Below are 23,654 nucleotides of genomic sequence, written 5' to 3'. Positions count from 1 at the left end.
CATGCATTCTCTAACTTTCTACCTGCTCTACATACATAATAACCCACTATCTGCAAGTGATGGAGAATCAAACTGAGATATTGAAAACTATAAGAATCACGATGCAAAAAGAATTTAAGACAAGAATACTGGATATTAACTGGCCAGATGAATTGCATTAGATTATGATGAAATTTATTTTGCAAAATTTCAGTACAAACTTTATTAGCCAGTGCAGAGTTATAGAAATCAGGACACTTTAATAATATTCAAATATGTAATATCAATATATGAAACTTATTTTATTCAAAATGTAAACAATTATTTTTAATGTTTTTTTTTTCATTGTAATTTATGCCATACAGTATGCAACATAAAAAGGGCAGCTCTGGTGACAGACAAACAGGAGAGAAAATGTGTAATTTAACCGTACTCATTTTAAATAATCAGCCTCACACGATTTGCTCAGAAGTGGTCAGATATCAATGCATTGTGAAATCGCAGAAGACTTGCTTCATCTACCTTCAAAAACATCAATTCCGGGATATTTGTATTTGATCTTCCCATACAAAGAGCACTTCATGTTTGCGCAGAGTATTTGCTTTGCAGCTTGGTTCAATTTGCTAAGTATGTAAAATGTGTTTTTGTACCACAACAGTTCCAAGGGTCCTAAGCTCACATTTGTCAATAGTTTGATGCTAGAGTACATCACACACAGGAGAGAGAATTTACACAACTCCCTCAAGTGGTTGTTATTGCGAATAAATTATTATTTTATTTTATTTTTATTTATTTTTTTGTGATCTCAGACTTTGATTTCTTTCTTTTTTTTACATTGTATAAATAAATTCAAACTGTAATTTCTAAAAAAATATATAATAATAACCTATATATATTGAGAAAAAATAAAAAAATAATGACAAAAGCTGAAATGTTTAAGATTCATAGGTTTGCGATGCTGAATAAATTGTATATTTTCTTCTGTTCTCTTCAATTTTCTTTTTTTTTTTATTCACTTTTCACTCAAATTGTTGCTAATTGCTGATGATTTGCTTTAATTTATTACTATGAATTTAAAAATAAACAGAAAAATGTAAAATGGGACCATTATCGCAAGCACTCAGACTTTTAAATCTCATTATATATCTGTTTCATTATTATTATTGTTGTTGTTGTTGTTGTTGTTATTTGGACAAAATAGACACGACATCTTTTTCACATATAAATAACCCTATATGAACAGTCCTGCCCAGAACTGGCAAATATTAACTAAGTTAAAGACCTTGTTTGGTGAGTTTCTTCATCTCCTAGAGTGAACAAACTAACAGATTGGGGAAAATGAGATCAAGTTTTGCTATTTTATGTGTTTGGATATGCTTTAGTGTTGATGCATCGACACATAATGGTAAGGCATTTCTATTTTAAATGAATAACAAACAGAAATGACAGCAATGATGTAATTTTCTAAATTGTCTAACAGGTTGCTCTGAGATCCCAGAGGAGGAGAATGCAGAAGTTTCTCAAAGCTCAAGGAAAGACAACTACTCTGATGGTGATCAACTTGACTACAATTGCAAACATGGCTATGCATCTCCACTAAAAATCACCTACATGTGTAGGGATAATAACTGGACTAAATCACATGATGGAAAATGTTCCCGTAGGTATACAAGACACACACACAAACAAAGTTTAGAAATCAGTGGTCTGCTCTAAAAATACTTTTAAATCTAGCTGTATGAATTAAACGTAATTAGAGTAACTTATTATCATGTTATTTCATTGGATTAGACTGCACGTGGCGGTACTGAAAAAGTCACCTATACACTTGAAAATGAAGGGTCCAAAAGTTGGTTTTCACAGAAGAATCATTTTTGGTTCCCCATTATTACAATATAAAGAACCTTTTATTTTTAACTTTTGAAATGGTTTGGCGGCCTGATATAAATGCTTTGGTTCTTATTTTATATCTCATTATCATTTATTTGTTAATCTATTTATGACATTTATTTGACATATCATCATTTCTTTATAAGATAATGCATTTTGCTATAAAATAATATATTGTATAGTTAATATTAATGGGTTGATATTGTATATTCTCTTTTATGATATTATTTCATATTTTGGGGCATTTCTTTCATTATTATATATTTTATTTTATAAAATTATTTTGTATATTGCTAGGTAAAATACAGTGTAGGAAAAAAAAAAATTGGTTCACAGATTCATATAAATGAATTAGATTCCCCAATGGTAGAGATGCTGTCAGACTTCATGTTACATCATGCTGACATTTTTCAAAATACTTTCGTGACAGCAAGGAGTTCCCTTTCAATTGACGCAGTGGGAACGCTCTGCGTGTTTGCGTCGTGAAGCACGTGTGAAATCAGTCCAATGGTGTGACAAGATGTCAGAGGCGGGTGACGTCACAAACCAGGAAACTATAAAGCATGCCCAAATAGTGCAAAGCTTCTGTGCCTTCAGTAAGCGCTATATTTGTTGTCTACCTCTATATATATATATATATATATATATATATATATATATATATATATATATATATATATATATATATATATATATATATATATATATATATATATGAAGAGTTCAGATGCAAAAGCCTCTAAGTGCCATCTAAACGTTTCTTCTAGAATGATCATTTGTATAAAGCTTGTATATTTAAGTAATTTCACTTAAATGACAATTAATAGGTAATTTGCATTGCCATTTAAGTGAAATTATTGAACTTAAAGGAGAAGTTCACTTATAAAATGAAAATTATGTCATCATATACTCACCCTCATGTTGTTTCAAAGCTGTATGAATTTCTTTCTTCTGCTGAACAGAAAGGAAGATATTTAGAAGAATATCAGTAACCAGACAGTTTTGGGTCCCATTGACTTCCATAGTAAGAAGAAAATATACTGTGGAAGTCAATAGGACCCAAAACTGTCTGGTTACTGATATTCTTCTAAATATCTTCCTTTCTGTTCAGCAGAAGAAAGAAATTCATACAGCTTTGAAACAACATGAGGGTGAGTATATGATGACAGAATTTTCATTTTAAAAGTGAACTTCTCCTTTAAATATACAAGCTTGATAAAAATGATCATTCTAGAAGAACATTTCAGATGGCACTTAGAGGCTTTTGCATCTGAACTCTTCATATATATATATATGTGAGCTACGGTTTCAGCCATTCATTGAAGCTCGCCGTTCTCACCGGGTTTTTTTCAAAATGTCTGAGGGTCACAAGAGAAAAAGTGTCTACGAATTGTATGACAAGAAGAGAAAGGCCTCTGAAGAAAGAAACAAGACCAGTCTGACATAGTGGAAAAAGTGCAAATCTTCTTTTGGAAAAAAGGCTTGTATGAGCCATGCCAACAGCAACTTGTAAACGGAGCGTGCACGAGGAGAACTAGGCTCGTGCATGCTCTCTCGTGCACACGTTTAATAGGCGTTCCCTCTCGGGAGCAGGTAGAGTGTTGCGCATGTGCATTTTTTTTCAAAAAGTGGAGAGGGTGGTTCTTTTCTAAAATTCGGGAAAATCCTCCATTATACCTTTAAAATCATATTAATAGGCCTATATATACAAAACATGTAGACAGACTGGTGATGTGGTGCACAATGATAGTTGGTTGATTTTCGCTCTCCATTTCCAGCGAAGTGATGTATCAACGTTCCCTTATTTCCTACACAGCTTGCAGTACCCTTCAAACTGAACATGTTTGTTCCCTTCTGATTGGAATCTTACTTAAGATGGCGAAAAACCCTGTGAAGTCCACTTCGCAGTCCACTTACGGTCGAATGGAACGCACCTTTAGTGTTCGGAAGCACGCTTTGCTGTTACTTTCGCACTGGGTGAGGCAACAGTGCTTCAAGTATCTAGCTCTAAGGAGTTGGATGTTGAAAGCATCGAGGCAGGAAAGGTTGAGGACTCGCCACCTCACTCTCCAGCCTGTGAGGAGCTGGTGGAGGTTGCGAGGAGCGCTGTTGCCAAATTAAACATCGACACTCTCAACACAGAGGTTCCAGGAGGCCAGCAAGCAGGCGGCGATGTTCCAGAAGCATCTCCCCCACTGCTCTCAAGTCTCTGGGGCTGCTAAATGAGAGCAGTCAGCTCCTCACACTGTGCTGCACAAAAACAGAGCGTCGCTACCCGAGCTCCCCCCAGAAAGAAGGGTGATCGTGAAGGCACTCTCAACCGCAGCCTTCGAGGGGTAAGATGGATCATTATCGCCAAGTAGGCTGTGGTAACAGCTCGTATAATACTCCTCATTATATGGTGCCCATACTGTATATCAGTGACTGCCTGGATACGTAGCAGCTCTGGGATGCTCGCCCCCTCTGAGGAGGGTTTTAGAGCTACCATTTGGGTTGTCTCCTGCCAGTGCGCTGCTTTAGGGCACTGCTTTAGTGGTTGCTCAAAAAACACCATGGGCCATTCTCGAGAGGCTGGTTCTCTTAGTAGATTTCCTGGCAGCGTGGAAACTACTACCAAATATATCTTGATGGGTCCTGCGCACAGTCGAAAAAAAGTGTTTAGTCTACAATTTGAGTCTCGCCCACCCAACCCAGATCTATGGGGGGTCCTACCCACATTAGAGGGCCCCGAGAAGGCTCTGGTTATGGAACAGGAGGTAAAAGCTTTGTTTGGGAAAGGGGCCAGAGAACATGTACCAGTGAACATCAACCTATATTTTATCGTTTCAAAGAAGGATGGGGGGTTGCGTCCCATTTTGGATCTGCATTATCTGAACCGCTCAAGTTCAAAATGTTTACCTTGAGAAGGATCATACCACAGATCAGATCAGAGGACTGGTTTGTTACAATAGATCTCAAGGACGCATACTTCTATGTATCCATCCTTCCACAACACTTCATTCCTGAGGTTAGCTTTCGGGGGCGAGGCTTACCAATATCAGGTTCTTCCATTAGGTCTAGCTTTATCACTCCACATGTTCATCAAATGCCTGGATGCAGCACTGGCACCACTGTGTCTTCATGGCATCCGCATTCTGAACTACATCAACGATTGGTTGATTTTAGTTCAGTCGCATCAGCAAGCGGTTCGGCATTGAGATGTCATTCTTGCGCACATGAAAATGTTGGGGTCAAATGAATCAAAAATGCCCCTCTCAAACAAATATCAATGATAATAAAACAGAATGCATTTGATTGTAATTATGACAATGTGTACGAAAATCAATTAGCCTAAATTTCACTTTTATTTTTCACATATTTGTCAGTCTGAGGCGTCATTGGCGTTGCTATTGGTTGTGTCACTTGCGTGTGTCTGAGCTTTGGACTTGACTGAAGGGGGTTTAGTCTCCGTTTTTGAGGGTCTAAAACTCCGGAGTAGTGTGCTGTGGACGGTAGGTGTAACCGTAGCAAAAGTTATGTGTTTTAAAACGAAAATGCACTAGTCAAGTCAAGTCAAGTCAAGTTTATTTATATAGCGCTTTTCACAACACAGGCTGTATCAAAGCAGCTTCACAGCAATAAATTAGAACAATACATCAATGTTTGTTTCTAGTGGAACGTCTACGTTTGGTAATGCTGATCAATAGTATCGTTGATTGATTAATTAAATTAAATATCCCCAACTGAGCAAGCCAAAGGCAACAGTGGCAAGGAACCGAAAAACTCCATCAGGTGACCTAATGGAGAAAAAAAAAACCTTGGGAGAACCCGGGCTCAGTCGGGGGCCAGTTCTCCTCTGGCGTTTATAAGCTAGAGGTCGGATTTAACTGTAAGATTAAAAGTATTATATGAATGCCTGGCTGAAGAGATGCGTCTTTAATCTAGTTTTAAACTGGGAGAGCGAGTCTGAGCAACGAACAGTATCAGGAAGGCTATTCCAGAGTTTTGGTGCTAAATGTGAAAATGCTCTCCCTCTTTTGGTGGATCTGGATATCCTAGGTATTACCAAAAGCCTCGAATTTAGTGACCTTAAAGAGCGCGATGGATTATAGGGCGATAGAAGATCCGTTAAATAGACTGGAGCTAAGCCGTTTAGGGCTTTATAAGTCAGTAGCAATACATTGTAATTAATACGGGACTTTATAGGTAACCAATGTAGTGATGATAAAATCGGTGTTATATGATCATATTTTCTTGATCTAGTTAGAACTCTAGCGGCGGCATTTTGGACTAACTGTAGCTTGTTTATTGAGGATGCAGGACAACCGGCTAATAACGCATTACAGTAATCTAGTCTCGAAGTCATGAATGCATGAACTAACTTTTCTGCATCAGAAACAGATAGCATATTACGTAGCTTAGCAATGTTTCTAAGGTGGAAAAAGGCTGTTCTTGTAACATATGAAATATGATTTTCAAAAGACAGGTTGCAGTCTAATATAACACCCAGGTCTTTTACTGTAGAGGATGAAGTAACAGGACATCCTACTATGTTAAAGTTGTATTGTGAGAGGTTTTGTGGGTGTTTTTTTGAACCGATAAGTAGTACCTCTGTCTTGTCTGGATTTAATAAAAGAAATTACGCGTCATCCAATCTTTTATATCTTTAACACACTCTGTCAATTTGGATAATTTAGCGTTTTCATCCGGCCGTGATGAAATATAGATTTGAGTGTCATCAGCATAACAATGGAAACTAATTCCATGTTTCCTTATAATATTTCCAAGTGGCAGCATATATATATTGAGAATAATAGAGGGCCTAACACAGATCCCTGCTGCACTCCATAGTTTACTGGAGTTATGATAGATTTTTCTCCATTTAAATAAACAAAATGGTAGCGGTCAGATAAATACGATCTAAACCAGCTTAATGCTTGTCCTTGAACACCAGTATAATTTTGTAGTCGATCTAAGAGTATTGTATGATCTATAGTATCGAACGCAGCACTAAGATCAAGTAAAACTAATATTGAGATACAGCCTTGGTCAGAAGCTAAAAGTAAATCATTTGTGATTTTAACGAGCGCAGTTTCAGTGCTATGATGCGGCCTGAACCCGGACTGAAACTTTTCATAGACGTCATTTTCTTGTAAGAAAGATCCCAGTTGAGCGGACACAACTTTTTCTAGTATTTTAGACATAAAAGGTAGATTTGAAATGGGTCTATAATTTACTAGATTATTAGGATCTAATTGTGGTTTCTTAATGAGAGGTTTTATAACTGCCAGTTTAAATGTTTTTGGAACATAACCTAAAGATAAAGACGAGTTAATAATATTGAGGAGAGGCTCTTCCACTACAGGTAACACTTCTTTCAATAGTTTAGTTGGTATAGGATCTAGTAAACATGTTGTTGTTTTAGATGAAGTAAAAAGTTTATTTAACTCTTTTTGTTCTATAGTTGTAAAGCACTGTAATTGTTCTTGCGGGGTGATAATTGAGGCTGAATTATAAGGCGCGATTGAGGATTGAAAGTTTACAATTGTGGTTCTGATGTTTTCTATTTTTTCAGTGAAGAACTTCATGAAATCATTACTACTAAACTGTAATGGAATATTTTGTTCAGGAGTCATCTGTTTATTTGTTAGTCTCGCCACGGTGTTAAATAAGAACTTTGGATTGTTATGGTTGTTTTCTATTAGTTTGCGGAGATGCTCAGCCCTGGCCGCTTTTAGGGCCTTTTTATAACGTGACATACTGTCTTTCCATGCGATTCTAAAGACCTCTAAGTTAGTTTGTTTCCATTTACGCTCTAAATTACGGGTTTCTCTCTTTAGAACACGCGTAGTATTGTTGTACCATGGTGCTTTACTTTTCTCTCTGACCTTTTTTAATCTAATGGGCGCAACAATATCCAATGATCCAGAGAGAATGGTGCTCATAGTGCTAGTTAATTCCTCAAGTTCATCTGTTTGTTTGGGTTCACTGAGCAGCTGAGACAGATCCAATAAGCTATTTGAAAAATGATCTATGATGGATGGAAGGATTGTTCTGCCTAATCGATAACGCGGCGCAGCATGATATATTACAGGAGTACGTAATATGCAAGTTACCATGTAATGGTCAGTGACATCGTCACTTTGTGGAATGATATCTATATCGGTTGGATCGGTTCCATGTGATATAATTAAATCGAGTGTATGATTAAAACGATGAGTTGGTCCGGTGACGTTTTGCTTGACCCCAAAGGAGTTTAATAAATCTGTAAACGCAGCCCCTAACGCATCATTTTGATTATCTACATGGATATTAAAGTCTCCAACAATTAATGCTTTATCGAAGTTAACTAATAGGTCTGAGAGAAGATCTGCAAACTCTTTTAGGAAATCAGCGTAAGGCCCAGGCGGTCTATATACGGTAGCCAAGGCTAGAGATAATAGGGATGTTTTTCGAACATCTAAGAGCGTAACATTTAGTACAAGTACTAGTGTAGCACTAGTGTAAACGTAGGAATTCCACAGTCTGTTCAGGAACCTGCTATCAAGCCAAATATGGTTATTTTATTTGAGTTGCCTACCTATGGCTCGACAGCAGGAAGAAATAAACCAAACAATTTTTAAACTTTTTTTTCAATAATCAAAGGTAGTGTGTCGATTTAATAAAAAAAATCCACATATCACATATTTTAAAATATTACATAATTCATTGATGCCTGTTTGTCATGTGCACCGACCAATCGTCATCTGGGCACAACAAGTTAAAATTTCATTGGACAATGTGAAGTGAAGCCGTATCTTTCATTCATAAGTCGTTTAAAAATTACATGATAGACGAATTTACATTTATGAAGCGATCTGAATGGATGTTAATTGACTACAAAGCACAGCACAAAACCAGCACTAAAAGTCGCAAGAAAAAGTATTCAAGTCGCTGGTATTTAACCTATGTACATGATCCACCGTTTACCATTTGATCTAACTATTGTTGGTTATAGTTGGTAAAAAACAGAAAGACTAACATTAGCGTAGATGCCATTTTTTTCTTATGATGTAACGAGTAGGCTACAGCAGGTGTTTTAGGAAGTGTCCCCGGTTCCGACTGACCTAATCTATGCAGCCTAATAATCATTTAACTGATTTGAATAATAGTGAATAAAATAAAAGTGTATAATGTTCTATGTGAATGCCAGGTTAAAGAGATGCGTTTTTAGACTTAAATTGACAGAGTGTGTCTGCTTCTCAAACAATGCTTGGAAGACTATTCCAAAGTATAGGTGTTAAATAGGAAAAGGATATACCGCCAGCAGTCAATTTTGATATTCTAGGTATTATCAAATGATCAGAATTTTAAGATTGCAATAGACGTGAAGGACTATAATGTGTTAGGAGCTCGCTCAAGTAGCCTACTAGGGAACCAGTAAACCATTACTAACTACTAAACCATTTAGTGCTTTGTTAGTAAGTAAGTTGCCATACTTCCTGCGCGTCAGTCAGGGACTTACTTCAGCCTATTAGAAGCTAGCTTTGAACTGTTTGGGCATGCTTTATAGTTTCCTGGTTCGTGACATCACCCGCCTCTGTCGTCTTGTCACACCATTGGACTGATTTCACACGTGCTTGCCATACTTCATGAGTGTTCCAACAGCATCAATCAACGCAGCTTCTCGTTCCCTCTTCGGGGAACCAAGATTACAGTCGTAACCAAGGTGTTTTCAGAGCCATAGAGAATCTTTTCCTATTAACGGTAATTTAAAAGTATTCATATATTCATATGCTTTTGCAAGCAACGTTTAAAATGCAAATATGGCATATCAAATGAAATAACAGACCTTAGTCAGAAAGAAACCATATTGAATTTTTCATTAGGTTGTTAGGGATAGACGTATACTCCATCTTTAACTCTATACCATATAACAAAAATGTAGTTGTTATGCTAAACCACTACTCAATAGTACACAGTGAAAATAAGTAGTATAGTGAATCCAAAACACTGGGCCACATAACTTATAAATTATTCTCTGTGGATAAATATGTGATCAAATGTCTGCTTTCTCTAGAGGCAACATGTCCTCTAAACACAACAGTGGAAGACTTAAAAATAGAGCGATCCCCTGATATTGAGGGTCCCGTCGAACATGGACACAAGTTAAGGTTTTCATGCAATGGACAAGGGCTGAAATTAAAAGGACAGAGAGAAATCACCTGTCAGCCAAATGGAGAATGGAGCAGCCCTTTCCCTAAATGTGAAGGTAAGGACACAGAATGTAAAAGCCTTGGATTGGACAATGATAGATCAATGATAGATCTGTTGTTCACATGGAGGATGCTTGATTTATCAAATCTTTATGTTCTTTAGAGGTAATGTGTGTCGCAAACCTGTCTGTAAACATGAGATCAGACGTCACTGAGGACGGACACCCGGGGCCTGAGGTTTCAATCAGACCTGGACACACAATAACTCTTTCATGTGTTGGGAGGAGAACAAAATTACAAGGACAGAAAAAAATCTCCTGCTTGTCAACTGGAGAATGGAACGTCCCATTTCCTAAATGCGTAAGAGGTAAGGTTCACATGTTTACTAGTTGAGTTTTGTTAGCAGTGTTTGTAAGCATCACTATTGCTCATATTAAAGTGTAGGTTCGATGATTTTCAGCTGATGTTACAATGTCTGTAGTATATGCAAATGTACAAGGCTCAAACTTGAGACCATTTTGGTCGCATATGCCCCCGAAATTAAATCTGTGCGACCTCAAAATTGATTTGGGAGCATTTGTACAAGTGCAAGTAATTGTTGTGGTGCGACCTTTTTTCTAGATATGTTTCATTATTATTGTTGTTGTTATTTAGGCAAAACAGAAATTACATCTTTTTCACAAATGTGATCCCAAATAAACATCATTCAGCACACAAAAGTCCTGCCCAGAACTGTCAAATATTAACTAAGTTAAAGACCGTGTAGTTTCATCTCCTAGAGTGAACAAACTAACAGATTGGGGAAAATTAGATCAATTTTTTGCTATTTTATGTTTGGATATGCTTTAGTGTTGGTGACACTGAATGGTAAGGCATTTCTATTTTAATTGAATAACATACAGAAATGACAACAATTATGTCATTTTCTAAATTGTCTAACAGGTTGCTCTGAGATCCCAGAGGAGGAGAATGCAGAAGTTTCTCAAAGCTCAAGGGAAGGCAACTACTCTGATGGTGATAAACTTGACTACAATTGCAAACGTGGCTATGCATCTCCACAAAAAATCACCTACATGTGTACTAATAACAAATGGACTAAATGGCGTGGTGAAAAATGTTCACGTAGGTATACAAGACACACACACAATATTTAGAAATTATTGGACTGGAGGTTTTGAATAATAGAAGTGTATAATGTTCTATGTGAATGCCAGGTTAAAGAGATGCATTTTTAGTCTAGATTTAAACAGAGTGTGTCTGCTTCTCAAACAATGCTAGGAAGACTATTCCAAAGTTTAGGTGCTAAATAGGAAAAGGATATACCGCCATTTTGATATTTGATATTCTAGGTATTATCAACTGACCAGAATTTTAAGATTGCAATAGACGTGAAGGACTATAATGCGTTAGGAGCACGCGCAAGTACTGCGGAACCAGTAAACCATTACTAACTACTAAACCATATAGTGCTTTGTAAGTAGGCTAAGTAAGTTGCTATGATTTCACACGGCTTTATGAACCAATCATGCAGAGTGTTCCAACAGCATCAATCAATGCAGCTTCTCGTTCCCTCTTCAGGGAACCAAGATTACAGTCGTAACCAAGGTGTTTTCAGAGCCATTGAGAATCTTTTCCTATTAATGGTAATTTAAAAGTATCCATATATTCATATTCTTTTGCAAGCAACATTTAAAATGCAGATATGGCATATCAAATTAAATAACAGACCTTAGTCAGGAAAGAAACCATATTGAATTTTTCATAAGGTTGTTAGGGATAGACGTATTTCATCTGTAACTCAATACCATATAATAAAAATGTAGTTGTTATGCTAAACCACTACTTAGTAGTACACAGTGAAAATCAGTAGGGGAGAGTGGGGTGATTTGTGCCAGGGGGGGAAGTAGTTCCACCCCTTGTTCTGGAAAACCATAGAATAATTTGGTCATGTGACCACATAATTTTGAAAAGCAATCAATTTTACTCATCCTCCAAAAAAGAGAGATACATGGCATGAGAGTTAAGCTCATTTTAGTGCAAAAAACAGTTTTTTCCCTTTCAAAGTAAATTTTCTATGATTAAGGTTTTTTGATTGTAGTGTCTGAACAATTATAGACAAGTTTGAAAACATTTCACACATGTTTTAGTGCTTTAGTAGGCTACACAATGAGTCTATACAGTTAGCATGATGTTAGCTCTTAACTGCTGGATCATGCTAGTTTTTCAAACTTGTGGGTCTGGGGTGATTTGTGCCAAAGGGCATGGGGTAAGTTGTGCCAGATCCAGACCACCTAGACCTACATACTCACAGTGGATAATCTTGAGAAGTGAGGAGATGGGCATGCCTCATCATTGTTTGACTTAGGCCTGCCTGCTATTTGTTTAATTTAGCTAACACTGATTTCAGTTTTGAGTTTGCACTATGTTAATAAATAGAAGTTTTATTCAGTTTTTAAGTGGCCTAAGTCACAATAGGATGTTTAGAAATTAGCCTAGTAACTTTATTCTTATGTTAAATAATTGACAGACAGCGTTCTGTCAACAGGGATCTATTGCCAAAGCCTTTTTTCCCTGAAATGATTTACAAATATCATATATTGTGTTGCTATGGTGCTCTAAATGGTTGCTAGGGCGTAGCTTGATAGCTTCACAATGATCCTGAGAGACTGATTGGTCGTCTGAGTAAAATGAGCCCGCCCCCTTGTCTCTATGACACTGTGATCCAGAGTTATGTTCAATACAAAATCCCTATGCAATTGACCATAGTAGGAAAAACGCATGCTATGGTATTCCAGGGTGACAATATCTAAATAAACCTTAAATTAGTAATTTTGTATTGAATTTGTCTTGCTTTCATATAGCATACGGTTCATAACAGTAAAATGTTCTGTTTTACTTCAGAAAGCACTGGCACAATTTACCCCAACATATTTCCCCAAAAGGCACAACTTACCCCGCACCAGGGGCAAGTTGTGCCATGAGACCACTTTTTTCCCAAAAGCTATATTTCTGAAACTATTTATTTCAGATCCAAAGTTATTATTCTCAGGGATGCACAACATCCTAAAATACATGTACATCCTTAAGTTGAAGGCATTACTGTCATGGCCTCACTTTAAAGTCACTTTGAGTAAAAACTGGCACAACTCACCCCACTCTCCCCTAGTATTGTGAATCCAAAACACTGGGCCACATAACTTATAAATTATTCACTATGGATAAATATGTGATCTAATGTCTGCTTTCTCTAGAGGCAACGTGTCCTCTAAACACAACAGTGGAAGACTTAAAAATAGAGCGATCCCCTGATATTGAGGGTCCCATCAAACATGGACACAAGTTAAGGTTTTCATGCAATGGACAAGGGCTGAAATTAAAAGGACAGAGAGAAATCACCTGTCAGACAAATGGAGAATGGAGCAGCCCTTTCCCTAAATGTGAAGGTAAGGACACAGAATGTAAAAGCCTTGGATTGGACAAAGATAGATCAATGATAGATCTGTTGTTCACATGGAGGATGCTTGATTTATCAGATCTTTATGTTCTTTAGAGGTAATGTGTGTCGCAAACCTGCCAGTAAACATGAGATCAGACGGACGCCTGGGGCCTGAGGTTTCAATCAGACCTGGACACACAATAACTCTTTCATGTGTTGAGAAGGGATCAGAATTACAAGGACAGAAAAAAATCTCCTGCTTGTCAACTGGAGAATGGAACGTCCCATTTCCTAAATGCGTAAGAGGTAAGGTTCACATGTTTACTAGTCGAGTTTTGTTAGCAGTGTTTGTAAGCATCACTATTGCTCATATTAAAGTGTAGGTTCGTTACAATAAGCTGATGTTACAATGTCTGTAGTATATGTAAATGTACAAGGATCAAACTTGAGACCATTTTGGTCGCATATGCCCCCGAAATTAAATCTGTGCGACCTCAATATTTATTTGGGAGCATTTGTACAAGTGCAAGTAATTGTTGTGGTGCGACCTTTTTTCTAGATATGTTTCATTATTATTGTTGTTGTTATTTAGGCAAAACAGAAATTACGTCTTTTTCACAAATGTGATCCCAAATAAACATCATTCAGCACACAAAAGTCCTGCCCAGAACTGTCAAATATTAACTAAGTTAAAGACCGTGTAGTTTCATCTCCTAGAGTGAACAAACTAACAGATTGGGGAAAATTAGATCAATGTTTTGCTAGTTTGGATATGCTTTAGTGTTATCCAAGGCATTTCTATTTAAATGAATAACATACAGAAATGGCAGCAATGATGTAATTTTCTAAATTGTCTAACAGGTTGCTCTGAGATCCCAGAGGAGGAGAATGCAGAAGTTTCTCAAAGCTCAAGGAAAGGCAACTACTCTGATGGTGATAAACTTGACTACAATTGCAAACATGGCTATGCATCTCCACTAAAAATCACCTACATGTGTAGTAATAACAAATGGACTAAATTGCGTGATGCAAAATGTTCACGTAGGTATACAAGACACACACACAATGTTTAGAAATGATTGGACTGCTCTAAAAATACTTTAACTCTAGTTGTATGCATTCAAAATAATCAGAGTAACTTATTATCATGTAATTTCATTGGACTTCAAAAGCTGATTTCTCAGAACTCTGAACTGTATCTTTTGTTTCTGATTCACAATCAGTCAAACGCTGTGAGCTGCCTGAAGATATTCCAAATGGTCGATACACTATTGTGAGTGGTAGCAAATTTGTTTTTGGAACAACCATCAAGTATATCTGCAGAGATGGGTGAGTATGTAAGTTTATATTCAGACAGATCTATTTGGAAAAAAAAAATTATAATAATCTTATGGATATGTTTGTCAAGCTACCAGATGATGAGTCGATTTGACACCAGAACATGTCGGGATGGTGGATGGGACAATCAAATGCCTGCCTGTGAAGGTACTGAAAAAGTCACATACACTTAAAAATTAAGGATCAAAAGTGGGTTTTCATGGAAGAACCATTTTTGGTTCCCCAAAAGACCTTTCAGTGAAAAGTTCTTAAAAGAACCCCTTTTTTCTTTGTGTGAAGATCATTTAAAAAATCTGAAGAACCATTTTCCACTATAAAGAACCTTTTGTGGGAATGAAAAGTTCTATGGATGTTAAAGGTTCTTCGTGGAACCAGATGTCACTAAATAACCTTTATTTTTAAGACTGTAAACAGTGCATTAGGCCTATATTTTCCTTTTTTGACTTCACACAAAAATGCAGGTGACATCAGATTGTTGTCGTTATATTTTGAATATCCTAAATTATTTTTACCTGTTTAAGCGGCTGGGCAGCCTGATATAAATGCATTGGTTACTGCATGGATTTTGCCATCTGAGGCCCTGAAACTAGACTTTTTTTCTTTTCTTTTTAGAGATATCGTGTGTCCCAGACAAGACAGAGGGAAACATGAAAGTGGAGGGACTCCCTGATTATGATGAATTAATCAAATATGGACACAGGTTGACATTTTCATGTGTTGGTTATGCTCGGATTTTACAAGGACCGAAAGAAATAACCTGCCTGTCGAATGGGCAATGGAGCAGCCCATTTCCCAAATGTGTAGGTAAGGCCACAGAGGGTATATTCAAATTTAATATAACAAAAGACATAGTACATATCTATAAATGAATAAGACTTTGTATATAATTTTTGGTTGATACTATTTTGAATATTGCTACAAAATATTTTGTATAATTAATGTTTATTATTATTTAATAATATTACTCATTCTATTTTATAAGATTTCAGGTGTGATTATTTTAATTATACATGATTTTATTTCACAATACTATTTTGAAAAATTATTTTGTTGCATAATTAATATTAATGTGTTCATATTATATATTCACTTTTATAATATTTCATATTTTGGTGCAATTCTTTCATTATTATATATTTTATTAAATTCTTTTGTATATTGCTAGGTAAAATACAGCGTAGGAATATAAAAAAAAAATCGGTTCAGAGATTCACATAAATGAATTAGATTTCCCAGGGGTAGAGATGCAGTCTGACTTCATGTGACGTCATGCTGACGTTTTTTAATGCAAGTCCACTAGAGGCGAGTGTAGTAATGAACCCGTGTGCAGTTTATTTAATCCAAAGTAAGCAAATGCAAAACATAGAATTGACTGGAACATGAGCGGACTTGACCGAAACAATCACCACCAGCAGGTTACACTGAACAAAGCTAGACAAAGGAACAATGAAACATGAGGGCTATTTATACAGAGACTAATGACCAAACAAGGAACACGTGTGAACAATTAGGACAGAGAACCAATAAGAAAACAGAACTGAGAAACACATGACAAAAAAAACAATGAGAATATGACACGTACACATGGCACATATATGAGGATCAAGGGAAGCAAATGACATGGGACCACGAAACAAGAGTATGAGTATTTCAAAATAAAAGACATAAAACTACAAACATGAAACAAAACCCAAAACCACATGATTTGGTGGCGTGGGTAAAGATGTTCCCACAGCATCAATCGATGCAGCGCAAGTTCCCTAGAAAGGGAACGCCTCGGATATATATATTATATCCTCACATCTCCAAAACCATTATTTTTCAGGAAAGTAAAAAAAAAACGCATATTTTTTGAGTCATTAGACATTGTATCGTTAAAGTTGGTATCATACCTTATATTGCTATCATATACTGTTGTGTACCAACATTAACACAACATTTCCCCAAAATCATATTTTATTGGAGATACAAGATTTGTGACTTTGGAGAAGGGACATATGAGGTTACGCTGTCATTGATTAGAATGGAACAGACACAGACGTCGCTGCTATCCGTTAGGCCTGTCACGATTATGAAATTTGGCTGACGATTAATTGTCTAAAAAATAATTGCGGTTATGTCGATTAATTGTCAGTTTTAGGGCTTTGACGATTAATTGTCTGTGTTGGGGCTTTGGCGATTATGCCGATTAATTGTCTGTTTTAGGGCTTTGTGCTTCATTCATTAAATAATTGTGATAAATTTAATCCTTTGTAAGTTATCATTTTGCAGTGTAAGATTACAGTTAACACCTTTAAATATTAAATAAATATATTCAATAGTAAGTTTATTAAACTTAGTGAGTGTATAAATCAGCAGCAAAAAGTAATTTGTGAAAACAGCTGCACAGTAATTGAATAAAATCTAAACATGTTAATAAAAACAAATGTGCACAAACCATGATAATATGATACGCTTCAAAACAGAGCGGAACAAAGCGCGTATGCGCATCGCGGGTGCAAAATGATGTGCTTAATGCAACATGGAGTCACAGTGCGCAGCGCGCCGCTTCACAAGTGCGCATTTAAAAGTTCACGGCACAAAGCGAAGAAATGTCGAGGCGAGGGCACAAATCCTAGTGTATATCAGTCAAACAGTTTATTGATCATTTGTTTCTTCACAGTTTTAAACTCCAGTTTATATTGCGCGTCTGATGCCAATTCATAGTCCTTGTGCTGTGTAGGCACACGGTAGCAAGCGAGTCGTTTAGAAACAGCAAAAAACTCCAAAATAAAGTCATTTTATGCAAATCCACAGCCCTTTATCTACAGATCAAGCATTATAACGTGAATGTCACATTGGAGAAAGTTTTACCGTGTATCCTGTCCTAACCGGACGACGCGCGCTGTTTGAATGCTAAACGGAATGATTGACAGCTGCAGACGAGTTTGTGAACTTTAATTTAACAATGTAAATATACTACTGTCCCTCACATTAAGCTATGGAATGGCTTCAGATGACTTTGAATATGTTGCTGGAAAACGTAATTAGTGCTTGTCTATTTATTTTGGTCCATGACTCCCCCTTGTGCCGTAGGCCTATAAAAGAGCGCAATAATCGCGGTTGTCTGAAACAATAGCGGTTAGATCAAATAATCGCGATCAGACGGTTATTTAATTATCGCGACAGGCCTACTATCCGTAGTGTTCATCAGAGTCTGCGGTTGTGTTGAGCCTTTTGACAAGAGAGCTAATCAAAGCTAATGATTGTGGTAACATACATCTTCCTAACCTCTATTTTAAATTGTTAAGAGCTATGAGTGATTCACTACCAAAATAAAACGATAAACTGACTAGGCGGTCTAGTTGGCAGAAATGAATCTGCATGCAAACAAAGTCGGCGATCGCGTTGAGCCTTTTGACAAGAGGAAAGGCTTCAATAGTTAACCAGAGCTAACGACTGTGGTTACATACATCTTCCTAAACTCTATTTTAAAGGTTTAAGAGCTATAAGTGATGCAAAACAAAAATCGATGAGGCGGAAATTAGCCTAATCTGCACGCAAATTTACCTTCGTGGCTCACGGGCTTCCTTCTGCACTGAAGCATTACAGCTATCAATTTTTAACAAAACAGGCCTACTCAAATGTCTCTAACCTAAATATTTTCACTCGTTATTGTCTAAAAAACAGAGTTATCCAAAGATAGGCTTACTTGGCGCCAGTAGACAGCCCTTTTTCTCTCGTAAATAAAAACCTTGCTACTTTGGGTATCTAACATGCACAGTGCCAACTTCGAGTCAGTATAATAATATAAAAAAAACAATAATTTAATGGTGGTATCCAAAACATTTAATTCAATTCAAGTATTATATTAGATAATACGTCAATGCACATGTATAATAAGCCTATAGTACGCCTAATAATAAGCCTAGTAATAAGTAGATATTTAAAATACATCAATAACTGATATCCTAGTTTAACACAGATAAAATCCTAGTTAACGTGTTGCTCGACGAGGATTTCTTAATCGTTGCGATTTTCAATCTTGAGGAAACAAAATGCTGTGAGGCTCCCGCCACGGAGTGAAGAAGAGGTGGAGTTACCAGGATTCTCAGACAGTTGAAGTGTCCAATGGAGTTTAGAGATTTGCTCTCAAGCCATTTTCAACACTTTAGATAAATAACAGACCCACATGGGACTGAACAATAGCATCGATTTGTGAAAAAATATGAAATTGACAAAATCTGGACATAGGAGGTTTCCGCCCGACAGCGACGATATATTGGCTTCACAGGATGCTTGAGACTCATCAAACATCCTTTTCTTTGTTCTCTTTCTTTTGAAAAACTGATTTGTAGCAGTCTGTCGCAACCAGCCCCTTTGCTTCCATCTCATAAGTATCAAATTCTTCTCTGACTTCACCGATGAAAGCGATCAATGAATTGCACAAAACTGAGACAGTGCACAGGTCTCGGTCAACCTGCTGAGGTGCTTTGCTTACTCCACTTACCCGGTTAAACACTTCGTCCCAAACAACAGATAAAATGGTGGTTTCCAGGTTATCCATAAATGTGCATTTTTGGGGTTTTCGTGATCGTTATGGGTACTCTCCAAAGCTTCCTTGATTGCTCCAAATTCAACTTTGAGAGGTCTCGCATCAGCTTTCGCTGACCATCTAGTGGCAGATAAGATTTTCAGAGTAAGGGTCCGTCCTTCACACTTCACATGGTATGACATGAGTTTTTTCCAACGTTTTTCTTTTTTTTTTTTACAGCATTTCAGCGAATACAAAAAACGATGTTGCTTCAATGCAGTACTCGGCAGCATATGTCCCCACTAAATTCAGAGAATGGGCTGAGCATGGGACATATTCTACAAGTGGATTTGCATCTTTAATTCTGTCCTGAAGTCCAGAAAATCTGCCAGACATGTTATTAGCATTGTTATAACTTTGGTCTCGACAATCCATCAACTCAATGATATGTTCTTTTATGGCCTAAATGAGCTCGTTTGCCATGTTTTCTGCAGTATGGCTCTAGAGGTTCACCACTGTCCTGTTGGACATAGCGAATGATCAGAGCAAGTTGGTCAGTGTGAGTGATGTCTGGAGTAGAATCTACAATCAAGTAGAAATACTTTGCGCTTGTGATTTCACCCAAAATCATGTGTAAAAATGTGTCAGCCATGACACAAATAAACTCAGCACACGTTGTAGAAGAAAGATAGTTTTCCAGAACCTCTGTGTCCATGCTTAGAAAGATGTTCGGACAACAGGGGGTAAAATTCGCTGATCAACTGAAGACATCCCAAAAAATGTCCATTTCTCGTGAGGCGAGCTGTTTGTTCTCGCCACAAAAAGGCAATCCGCGGAAATTTTACCATGGCAATTATGCGCCTTATAATATTACGCCAATATACAGTATTTGTTATGCAAGAACATCATTTGCAAAACTGGAGTCTATTCGTGCATCAGCAGTCACGCGCGTTGAATGAACTAGCACTGCATTGATATGTTCCGCAGCCGCTGACCCTTCATGTTCTGATAAACGACTCAGTATATTCTTCCAGTCATGGTATCCTGAAGTAAAGGCTGTTTCAGTAGTAGCAGTACACAGACCCATTTTATGGGGAATACACTAACCATTCCCTCAGAAGAACCTCTCCATTTGTCATCCGTCTGTAGAAGTGCTCCCTTGTTAAACTGATGAATTGTTCCGAACTGATGCAGAGAAGTCTCAGATATTTTGCTCAGGTTTGTTGAAGCAAAAGTAGTCTTGAGCACTTTCATTCACTGGCCATTCTGCTGGGTCAGAGCTTACCAAGATTTCACTGTGGTTAAACTTTCGGTGTGGCTGGTGGTGATATATGTTCGTGTGTGATAAGGGGATGAGAACCCATGGCTTCTCTTTGCTTCAAGTCATTTTCTTTTTTTTTGTAATGTGATGATCAGGATGAAGAATGAGGCGTAGTAAATATTTTCTTGTACCGTGCATACCAAATTATATATTTTATATTTTGTCATCATATACATCGAAATATCATATACATGATCATTTCGATCTTCAAAGTACCAATTTATAGATTACATTGACCGTTGGTTTGATCATAAAATACACAGTATCAAAAAAATATATATAATTAAAAGACACTACACAAGACAGTAAATCATTCACACAATGTTCTGGGATGCATGTTCATTTATATATATAAATTAATGCAGGAAAGTATTGCCTTAGTTGGGGGGTTGGGACCATAGATACCAGAGTGAGTTTTAAAGATTATTTGTTAAATATAACAAATGATTGTGTCTGATTTGTCTTACAACTTATACTCCATCTTTAACTCTATACCGTAACAAAAATGTAATTGTAATGCTAAACCACTACTCAGTAGTACACAGTGAAAATCAGTAGTATAGTGAATCCAAAACACTGGGCCACATAAGGTATAAAAGCTTCTGTGTGGATAAATATGTGATCAAGTGTCTGCTTTCTCTAGAGGCAACGTGTCCTCTAAACACAACAGTGGAAGACTTAGACTTAGAAATAGAGGGATCCCCTGATATTGAGGGTCCCGTCAAACATGGACACAAGTTAAGGTTTTCATGCAATGGACAAGGGCTGAAATTAAAAGGACAGAGAGAAATCACCTGTCAGACAAATGGAGAATGGAGCAGCCCTTTCCCTAAATGTGAAGGTAAGGACACAGAATGTAAAATCTTTGGATTGGACAAAGATAGATCAATGATAGATCTGTTGTTCACATGGAGGATGCTTGATTTATCAAATCTTTATGTTCTTTAGAGGTAATGTGTGTCGCAAACCTGCCAGTAAACATGAGATCAGACGGACGCCCGGGGCCTGAGGTTTCAATCAGACCTAGACACACAATAACTCTTTCATGTGTTGGGAAGGGAACAAAATTACAAGGACGGAGTAAAATCACCTGCTTGTCAACTGGAGAATGGAACGTCCCATTTCCTAAATGTGTAAGAGGTAAGGTTCACAGGTTTACTAGTCAAGTGTTTTTAGGAGTGTTTGTAAGCATCACTATTGCTCATAATAAAGTTTAGGTTCGCCGATTTTCAGCCCACTTTGTGTTGTTACATTGTCTGTATATGAAAATGAACAAGATTTACTCTTTCTCTGTTTTACCTGGACAGAGAAATTTCATTTTATTCATCACTTTTATTCAAAAGTCTGCTGGATGACAATAAAAACTCCAAGGCTTTTGTCAAAAGATCAGATTGTATTTCCACATTTTTGTATTCCCGCCCACAAACAGTTGGACCGACAGAGGGTTATTAACAGAACGGTTATTATAAGAGTAGGTTTATCACAGAAATTTGTATGGTTGTCTACATTTTAAACAGCATTATGGTAAAAATGGATCACTGTGGAAACAGCTTTCTCTACACAACAGTGTATTCCTTCAGGGAGTTGGACAGAACTGATGGAACAGCAGTTTCTTTTAGTTTTTCCCCTCCGTTTGTCCTTAAACACTGTGTTCATAGTCATCCTGTTTCAAAGGGAAGCTACAGACATGGAGGTTTTTCAGTCGCTGTCGCTGTGTTCTAAGAAGTTGCTTTGGATCAGCAACCATCCAAAATAACCTTTGCACTTGCTCCAAGACGACGACTTTTGCATGGATAAATGCAATTTAAACTTTCTTCAGAATGTCCCATTTAGATCTAGTTTATATTATATTATATTATATTATATTATATTATATTATATTATATTATATTATATTATATTATATTATATTACATGATATTATATTGAAAAATCCAACCCTGATCTCTTCAAAGCAGAAAGCCATTTTCTTCAAGCATTTTATTAAAATGACCTTATATTCTCACATTAATTTAATGTGCATTACATTAAAAACATGTTCTGTTGTTTAAGGCCATAAAAAAGGCATCTGGCTGATATTGAGATGTGTTAATGCCACATTTACTTGGTGATCTAAAAACAAACAAAACATTTTTTCTTTGCCCTCAGGGAAATGTGAGCGACCACCACAAGTAGACTTTGCAGATACAACAGAAATGCCAAAACCTGAATACAATTCAGGGGAGAGAGTTGAATACGTCTGCTTTAATAAATACACACTGGTTCAGAGTCGCCCCTACTCCAAATACATGACCTGTGAACAAGGCGAATGGAGAGGGAATATTAAGTGTCTAAGTAAGTATGGACACTAAACCATACATCAAAGACACGTTAGGCTTTTCTTAATGTCTTTGTTTATTATTATTTGTAAGTTTGATGTAATCTTGTAGTCTTGTGCTGATGAATCAATGAATGTATATTGTAACAGTGACAGTGAGATGTTGTGTTTGTTTCAGAGCCTTGTTCAGTGACGGTGGAGGAAATGGATAAAAGAGGAATAGAGCTGCGATGGGCTGGACGGGAAAAGATATTCTCACCACATAAGGATAGAATCGAGTTTGCATGTCAGAGGGGCAAACATTTAATAGGCAGTACCCGCCTAATACAATTCTGTAATGATGGAGAGATGGATTTGCCTGAGTGTGTGTGACAAGGAGAATAAAACATCACTGATGCATCAGCTGTACCACTGATAAAAAACATCAAAATAAACACTTTTTCCCAAGTCAGTTTCGTTGTTTGGGAATTCTTGCAATTAAAACTAAATAAATGATAAAAAAAGCAACATTATGTATGAAAACAACATTAACTCATTCAATGCCAGCTAAGTGAGCATTTGTGTACAATGCAAAAAGCCTGTAAGACCAAAGAGAAAGCTGCAAATAATCAAGAGTGTGTGTGTGTGTGTGTGTGTGTGTGTGTGTGTGTGTGTGTGTGTGTGTGTGTGTGTGTGTGTGTGTGTGT

At 36.9% G+C, this 23,654-nt stretch overlaps 1 protein-coding gene across 2 annotated transcripts; it reads left to right on the top strand.

Annotated features, from left to right (window-relative positions):
• The first annotated feature begins 1,230 nt into the window (after positions 1–1,230).
• LOC308701644 (complement factor H-like) lies at positions 1,231–23,464 on the top strand. Of its 2 annotated transcripts, none has more exons than XM_081384008.1 (15): positions 1,231–1,384; positions 1,460–1,639; positions 9,908–10,099; positions 10,207–10,410; positions 10,986–11,165; positions 13,295–13,486; positions 13,594–13,785; positions 14,341–14,520; positions 14,703–14,808; positions 14,888–14,964; positions 15,430–15,621; positions 21,295–21,492; positions 21,600–21,791; positions 22,800–22,985; positions 23,147–23,464. In XM_081384008.1, the coding sequence occupies exons 1-15, from the start codon at positions 1,318–1,320 to the stop codon at positions 23,338–23,340; spliced, it is 2,532 nt and encodes an 843-aa protein (XP_081240134.1). In that variant the 5' UTR covers positions 1,231–1,317; the 3' UTR covers positions 23,341–23,464. The 2 variants fall into 2 exon arrangements, with proteins under 2 accessions (XP_081240134.1, XP_081240135.1); XM_081384009.1 differs by having other exon boundaries at positions 1,460–1,531; positions 23,147–23,418.
• The last annotated feature ends 190 nt before the right edge of the window (positions 23,465–23,654 follow it).

Source organism: Scardinius erythrophthalmus (assembly GCF_964197995.2).
Source record: "Scardinius erythrophthalmus genome assembly, chromosome: 14".
NCBI classification, from domain to species: Eukaryota; Metazoa; Chordata; class Actinopteri; order Cypriniformes; family Leuciscidae; genus Scardinius; species Scardinius erythrophthalmus.
This window is presented reverse-complemented; position numbering and strand designations above follow the sequence as displayed.